Raw genomic sequence first — 8,566 nt, 5'->3', positions numbered from 1 at the left:
TCATTTATTATGTAACACTCTTATTGCTTTGTTTTAGTCACCAAATTGGACAGCATAATTTTGCTCAACCTGAAGGCACTACAAAGACTAAGAAACTCATGAAGACCATGGGTGCAGGCTGTAAGAAAGACCTCATGACCTATGCCATGGCATGAAATCTATCCCCAATTAAAGTGAACAAGCGAGTAATGATTTATGTTATCAATTTCAAGTACTCTGGAGAAGGCAAACCAAGTCCATCGAGTAGAGATGTTCATTGTCCTGATGATCACTATAAGTAGAGCTTGTATAACATATTTACAAGTAGCTAGACTACAGAGGTATTGGTCTTCAACAAATTGGTCAGTCAGTTAATTTTGAAAAAGTAGCTACCAAGAGACATTATTTTTTACTACACAGTTAGCAACTTAGCATAAAAAATAAGGTCGTACTCAATGCACAAATCTCCCACTTTTGTGGAGCCTGGGAGAGGTGATAGTAGGCAACCTTACCCCTAATTTTATTTTTTGGGAGAGGCTGATTTCCAGAATCACAGTTAGCATCCAAAATCTATATCTACTAGTAAACTAGGATAATACATAGTCTTAGGGGAGTTGAAGGCCAAAATAAGGCCCTCCACACTGGACGCTCATTTCACCAATACCTTGCTTGGTTGACCACCTCTAAACTCTACCTGATTACTAGTCCTGACTCAAAATCCTCTACATTTTGAAAACCTATCACTTACCTAAATTTCACCAATGCATAAGAACAACTGTTACTTGGACAGAAAATACATAATTGACAATGAAAAATTTTAATCAGTGGATCCAAAGGTGTCACATCAATGTAAAAAATATGTGAAGCCAACATCACCTACGAGTTAAATTTCATAAAGCTTACCCAGAAACCCACCAAAATAATTTTAAGTTCTGGTAAATACTTTGTTCATTACTAGTTCACATTTCTTGTCAAGAATACAACAAATTATAATCATCTTATGCAGAATGAGGTGCATGCTCTCCCCATAGAATTATCAAAATACCATAGCAGCAACATCCACGTTTAAAGGACATAATTAAGATTCTGCTAAACTTTCCAGTTAGATGTTTGGTACTTGCGAAGACTATTCCGTCTGGACTAGATAGATAATGAGCAAAGGAGACTCACAAACATAATATTTCACATAATTAAGTCACAATAGAGGTGCCACCAACAGAATTCAATATTTATTGACTTAACAGCAAGTAAAAGTAAGTTGGAACCTCTGATAAATTGTGAGTTGCCCAAAAACCAACCTCCCTGCTCATCCAATAGCTGCTCCTCAGCACCTCCAAGCTGAAGCTGAGATGAGCTCCCGGCGCTGCCAGCAGAGCACAAGTGATGACTGGCGCTTCTCCACATGAAACCCCCTAACCGGAGTCCTCTTCACCACACATTCTGCCTGAGTTTCAGTGAAGTTGCTGAATATTACAGGGGAGAACCCAGCCGAGGCAAATAGTGTTTTCCAGAGAGGCATTTTGTCCGGGCCTCGGAGACGCCCCAATACTGTGCTTTCTATCTTAGGCTGAAGGAGGAACTTCTCAATCTTGTTCACGGCATCAGAAGTCACATTCACAGCATCCAAAGACTCCAAGAGATTAATATAGGACTGAAGGGCTTGGAGAACATGTTGTGGGAAGGGAAGGTCAGTTCGATCACACCCTCGGTCCAAAGACACCATAATTTTTGGCGATAGCTGCTTCACAAAACGGAGGAGAGAAGGAAGTGCAGCAGGTTGATTTGAAGAAGACCAAATGGGAAAGTTCACAGCAACTGCCTCATTCTCTGCTGCTCTCAAGATAGGCAGGGTATAAGAGGTTTGGTCCAAACAATCAAAGTTAACCACTTCAAGCTCAAAACTAATCCCAATCTCATTAGCAAACTGGGTTAAGTTTTCCCGCATAAGCCCAAGCTCAACAGGGTGGTGAGTGGAAGGAGAGGCAAAGGCAGTGATTTTCAATGATGGGGCACCCCTATTCCTTACTGGAAGCTCTTGCATAAAGGAAGCCCACTGAGCACCAAACCCGATATCAAAATCCACAATATGAATACGATCAACATCAGATAGAGCTTCAAGGAGGGCCTGGTTGCAAGTGAAATTAACAAACTGAATGAGGGGCGAGACCTCGGAAAAGACCTTATAAGCGCCCATCTTGAAGATAACATCAAATGGGGTTGGACTCCTTGGTGAAGGGGAGGTGACTGGGTTGTTCATAAGGAGGAGCAATTGCAAAGCCTCCTTGAAGTAGAAAGCAGCCCTATGGAGGGGCTTTCCAACAGGGGAGAGCTGGTGATTGAGCCGCGCCAATATCCCTTGCGCGTGTGAGAAATTCCCAGTCCCTATACACTCTGCTGCCTTATAGAGCTGGTCAAGCAGAGCAAGCTGCTGTTGTTGTTGTTGCTGCTGCTGCTGCTGCTGCTGCTGCTGCTGATGGTGGTGCTGGGCTAATTCTTCGCCCGGTCCCATTTTTTGCTTGGGCACCATCAATGGCTTTTGCTGAAGATGCTGAGGAACAAATTGCACTCCAGGAGAAAACCCCATATGTTGAGGCTGTAGCTGTTGATGTTTTCGCAGCAAAAACTCATGCCCAGGATCCACAAACGGTGGTTTTGGGATTTGAGTGATGGGGTCCAACCCGCCTGAGTTCTGACGCTTTGGTTGGGGCTGTGGGAGGTGCTGTTCTTGTTGAGCAAAAGACAATGGCAGAAAAAAGTTTGGACTTTGAGGATGCTGAGACTGTTGCTGCTGCTGTTGGTTCATCAACATCTGTGGATTCAGAATCTGAGGCTTCTCATCTGGAACTTCAAACTGTTGATGTTGCTGTTGATAAATCACACCAGGAGGCAAAGTAACTGGAAGAGGGAGACTGTTATTAGTACTAAAACAATTATTGTTGTTGCTATTCAACCCAACACTTGAAACCTTGCAATTTAGGACCCCAGAAGAGCTTGGTACAATTGTTGTACCACCGCCAATCCTCCCATTACTATTGTTGTTGTAATTTGAAAACCCAGAAGCTGGATAAGCCAAATTAGGATTGTGATTATTAATGCTTGCATTTACATTACCTCCGCCGATGATGGGGTCGAACACTCCTGGCCCTTGATCCACGATTCCCAGTCCAGCATTGCCGTCCAAATCCAGAGGATTGGTATTGCTGTTGCTCCCACTCTGCAAAAGCTGTTTGAGCCCAAACGACGAGTCGTCCACTTCCCCGGCGATCCAACGCAGAAGCGAGTGGTCCTGACTCGGTGACGCCGCCGTTTCAGACAACATGGTCTCCCAATCTTCCAAACCTCCAAGACCGCACCTTTCTCCTCCGCCAGTCAGTCCGCTCGGAATCGGTTGGAGCTCCGATGCCCATTCGTCTTTCCGGGTCGGGTCGGGTCCCGGAGATGGGACAGTGGGTAGCGTAGCCGCCACGCCACCTCCTCCTCCGGCGGTGTTGTCGGTGGAACCTCCTCCGCCGAATGACGAAGACAGTGTGGATGCCGACGTGGGTGGACTCGGACTTCTTCTCATATGAAGAACAGAACTGGGCTCGTTGTTGTTGTTGTTGTTGTTGTTATGGTTGTTGCTGTTAAAGTTGTTGTTTGCAAAGTCAAGAAGTTCTTCTTTTTTGTTGTTACTATTCCAAGAACAAATCGGAGTAAAGCCAGCGATTTCAAAGACACCCTTCCCCTGAAGCTGAAAGGGCATCCCTCTCATACCTAGAAGAAGAGAAAACAAACAAAAATGTTATTCAAGAATGACCAGAAAGTTTTAAAGAAGAAGAAGAAAGAACAATGAGTATGGAAATATAAGGGTTTAGCTCTCAAGTGGGGTGCTTTCAGATTTCTTCTTCTGATGTTTCTTCATTCAGACCCACCATCTTTCCTTGCATGCCATAAGTGTCCTTTAACGCAAAGAAAAGAAACCCATTTCACAGATATAGCTTCTCTTACTCTTATTGACATCCTTGTTTCTTCTCTGTCTTTTCAGCTCCATATTATCTATTTCTCTTCAATAAAAATCCATTTGAGCTCCTTATCTCTTTCTCTGAACTTATGCCTTCTGTTTTGGTGGTAGTGTTCTTGTGCTTCTAATCTCTTCTTCTCCTCTTATGTCATTACAGTACTGTGTACCCTTCTCTGTTCTACTATGGATGCGTGCATCATAAAAAAGGTAATAAAGTGCTCACTCTCTCTCTCTCTCTAGTCCCTATCTCTTTCTCTCTCTATTAATTTTTTTTTCCCATTCTCAATTTTTTTGGCTTTTTTTTAACCTTTTTTTTCTCTACTAGTACTGTTGGGTTCTTCTGTCACCCTCCATTGTGGTATACTGTATCTGTATTGTATTGTCCTTCTTTCAGTTCTACAAGACTACAAGGCCACACTGAGCGCCCCACGTTTCGATAGTGGGACAGCCACTGCTAAATTACGTTCCACTCCTTCTTGTCAGTCTCTTACCAAAGCCACATCATGTAAATAAACTAATAAAGTACAGCAAAAAAGGAAAGTACAGCTCAAAGCTGGGCTAATTACTTTATCAGGTTAACCCCCTTTTAAATCTTTGTTTAACGACTCCAACTTGAATTTCAAACTCTCACTTCACCGCTTAAACAAACTGCCCAAATAAATGTTGATATATGTATAGTGTATACTGGTATAGATTAGGATCCAGTGCAATTCCTACTTGGGGTATTACATTGGGTATAGTTTACTAATTTTATCTCAAATTTTTTTCTTTTGTGTAATTTACTAATTTTGTCTCAAAATTTTTTCATTTTTTACTTTTTACTTCTCATAAATTTTTTCTTTAACTTTTTCTGATCAATGGTTGAGGTTAAAAGTTATTTTTTGCAATTATTAATCTCAACTATTCATAGTAATTGCATTAAGTACAATACCTTGTACCTGATCTCAATCCATACTAGTATTTATGTGTTTAGTATTTACGTGTTAAGAAATAATAGGTGCATAAAAGTATTGGTCTTTTATTCAGCAAAAAAAAGTACGGGTCTTTTTACTCTTTTTAAGTTAGCAAATAGTATCAAGTATTAAAAATGACATATTATTGTAGAAAAGAGTTGGTAAGATACCGAGCTGGCAAGTCTCAGGACTTGGGTTCGAGCCTCAACAACTAACTGTGTGTTGGTGCTCCTTATATCCCATCTCCATCCCAAACGGTCCAAAAGAATAATTAGTGAGTTTCTCACAGACCGGGAGTATGGGGTCTCGCCCGGGAGCGGGTAGGGTGTTACTATGGTTACGCCCAAGTAGGGAAGCCACACTGGTCGCCCCCCTCTACCCATTTTTTGTTTACCAAAAAAAAAAAAAAAGAGTTTGTTTGTTTGTTTTTTTTTTTTTTTTTTTTTTTTTTTTTTTGAGATAACCGCCCTTAAGGCAAAACTATATTAAAAAAACTAAGAAGAGTACATAGCATCATAAACAACTAGAGGAGTTATATCTTCAGGAATGGTGTCAAACCAGACCTATAGCTCACTGCCGAACTTAGAGCGTCTAGCTAGATGATGGGCAACTTGACTGCCTGATCTTTTAACATGATTGAAAACACTAACATGAAAGTCCCTAACTAACACAAGAATATCCTCAATGACATGACCATACTCGGGGTTGCTGTCATCTTTCATACAACTGGCTTTTATGAGGACCTCGACATCACCTTCAAAGATACAGTCCAATGCAGAAACTTCTTTAGCGAACACCAAAGCCCTTCGACAAGCTAAGGCTTCAATCGTAGCTGCAGAGAAAGGGATTGGGACACGTTGAGACATAGCAGCTTTGACTGAACCTAAAGAGTTTCGAATCACAATGCCAATGCCTGCAGAATACATATCCTTGAACAGAGCTACATCAAAATTTATTTTGACAAGAGGCCGAATGGCTGGAGACCAAAGCATAACACTATTTCTGGGCATAATAGATCGGGCTTGAGGAACTTGGGCTTCTAGGAAGTCTGCAAGTAGGTCCTTAACTTTCTCCCTGATTTGAAACAGCCCCACCCCCTGTTTTTTAAGTCTAGCAGAATTTCTATCACACCAAATAAACCAAAAAATCATTGCTAACCAGTCCAAATTGATCCAATCTCTCATGGAAAACAACAGACCCAACAAGGCATCAAAACTATGAACTTTATACCGAAACAACTTCATCAACAGGGCATCATCCTTCCATATAACCAACAGAGAGCTACAGTACCAAAGTGTGTGCATTGTGTCCTCATTATCGCTAAGACAACCAGAGCAGGTAAAAAAAGAAATCACCTTATGCCTCCACAAATTACACAAGGTAGGTAAAGCATTATGCGATGCCCGCCAAAGAAAATGCTTAACTCAATGAGGGACTTGTAACTTCCAAATACCAATCCACAAGACATGGTTTTTGTCCTGCGATGAGCAGCTGGGATGCAGATTCCTAGCCACTCTAACTACTAATCTATAGGCACTACGAGTTGTGTAACTACCATTTGTGGATGGGAGCCATATCAATTTATCTGGGATAACACGACCACTTAGAGGAATGCCCAAAATCATATTAGCCTCATGAGGAAGAAAATCATGCTTCATTAAATCTACTTTCCATGAGTGGGTATTGGTATCAATGAGGGAGCTCACCGTTGATGTCAAAGGGAGAACCGCAGGTGGAGAGATAATTTTTGCAGCAGGCAGAGAGGGAATCCACTTATCTTCTCGAATCTGGACTGAACAACCATCACCTATTCTCCAAATTGCGCCCACATCTATAACATGACGAGATTGAAGAATACTTTTCCAATCATATGAGCCCTTATTAAAGGAGGCACATTCCATAATGGAACAATTCGGGAAGAACTTAGTTTTGAACACTTTATAAAATAGAGAGCTCTCACAAGTCTGAAGCCGCCAGACTTGCTTCGCTAAGAGAGAATCATTGAAAATGGATAAGTCACGAAAACCCAAACCACCTTTATTCTTGGGACGACACATCTTCTCCCAACTCACCCAATGGATTTTCCGCTACTCACATCTATAGCCCCACCAGAATTTTCTAACTAGAGACTCAATTTCTTTAATCAAACCTTTTGGGAGCTTGAAGTAAGACATGACATAAGTGGGGATTGCTTGAATCACCGCCTTAATGAGAATCTCTCGACCAGCTTGGGAGAAGAGCTTCTCTTTCCAGCCTTTTAGTTTTTTTCCATATTCTCTCTTGTATAAGGCTAAATGATCTTTTCTTGTCCGTTCCTACCAGAGATGGGAGGCCCAAGTAATGCTCATATCGCTGTGACACTGGAACACCTAAAAAGACAGAGATGGCATTCCGAAGAGTGTGGGGGGTGTTTGAGCTGAAAAAAATACTGGTTTTCCCTCTATTTATGCTCTAACCTGATGCTTGTTCATAAAGGAACATCAAGGATTGGATTTGAACACACTTAGCTATAGTTGCTCTACAAAATACCAAACTATCATCCGCAAATAGGAGATGAGACACCCGAGGGCCAACAGCACATAAAGAGACGCCCTTAATATTTTCATTCTCTTCAACCTTCTTTAATAGGGCGTGTAGTCCTTCGGTGACCAATAAAAACAAATAAGGTGAGAGGGGATCACCTTGGCGAAGCCCACGAGATGGAGTGATGAGACCGTGGGGTTGCCCATTAAGCAGGATTAAGTACGTAATAGATCTGATGCAAGCCGAAACCAGGTCCACCCATTTTTTACAAAAACCCATTTTAACCATGATCTTCTCCAAGAACACCCACTCCACCCGATCATACGCCTTACTCATATCAAGCTTCAACGCTATATATCCCAACTTTCCAGTTCTTTTTTGTTTCAAATAATGCAGGTTCTCATGAGCAATCAAAATATTATCAGTAATAATTCTTTCAGACAAGAACACATCTTGAGTCTCGGAGATCAGATGGGGAAGCATAGGTTTTAATCGATTAGCCAGCACTTTAGCAATAATCTTATACAAGACATTGTTCAAACTAATAGGTCTGAAATCAAAAACCTTTCGCGGACTATGAATCTTTGAAATTAGAGCTAGGAAAGTATGGTTAAGCTTATCAGGAATGATACCTGAATTTAAGACTGATAAAACAGCTTCTGAAACCTCACCACCCACTTTACTCCAAAATTGTTTGTAGAACAGAAGGGGAAGACCATCAGGTCCAAGAGATGTATTAGAGTCCATCTGATGAAGGGCTACATATATTTCACTAACTTCAAAAGGCTTCACCAAGTCAGAATTCATGGCTTCAGTAACCCTTGATTCCACACCAGATAGGACGGAATCAAAATGAGTGGGGTTTGCCAATGAGAACAAATTTGAATAGAACTTGAGCAAAATGTCCCCAACCTGAGACTCATCCTCTGTCCAGGCACCAATAGCGTTCTCTATGCCAGAAATGTAATTTCTTTTATTCCTCTCAAAAGCTCTACAATGAAAATATTTAGTATTTTGATCTCCATATCGCAACCAATCTGATTTAGCTCGTTGACTGCACATACGTTCCTCCAAAACCATAAGATTCTGAAGCTCCTCATTCAACGATGCC

At 41.4% G+C, this 8,566-nt stretch overlaps 1 protein-coding gene across 3 annotated transcripts; it reads right to left on the bottom strand.

Moving 5' to 3' along the window:
• Positions 1-1,145: 1,145 nt before the first annotated feature.
• Positions 1,146-4,251, bottom strand: LOC126710421 (scarecrow-like protein 22). Of its 3 annotated transcripts, XM_050410868.1 has the most exons (3): positions 3,835-4,247; positions 3,091-3,732; positions 1,146-2,874 (listed from the first exon to the last, which is right to left on the bottom strand). In XM_050410868.1, exons 1-3 carry the CDS (start codon positions 3,878-3,880, stop codon positions 1,304-1,306), a joined length of 2,259 nt encoding a protein of 752 aa, XP_050266825.1. In that variant the 5' UTR covers positions 3,881-4,247; the 3' UTR covers positions 1,146-1,303. The 3 variants fall into 3 exon arrangements, with proteins under 3 accessions (XP_050266825.1, XP_050266823.1, XP_050266824.1); XM_050410866.1 differs by having other exon boundaries at positions 1,146-3,732; positions 3,835-4,251; XM_050410867.1 differs by having other exon boundaries at positions 1,146-3,732; positions 3,967-4,251.
• Positions 4,252-8,566: the final 4,315 nt, after the last annotated feature.

This window comes from Quercus robur, chromosome 12 (assembly GCF_932294415.1).
Source record: "Quercus robur chromosome 12, dhQueRobu3.1, whole genome shotgun sequence".
Lineage (NCBI taxonomy): Eukaryota > Viridiplantae > Streptophyta > Magnoliopsida > Fagales > Fagaceae > Quercus > Quercus robur.
The sequence above is the reverse complement of the archived record's forward strand: the minus strand, read 5'-3'. Positions and strand labels throughout refer to the sequence as shown.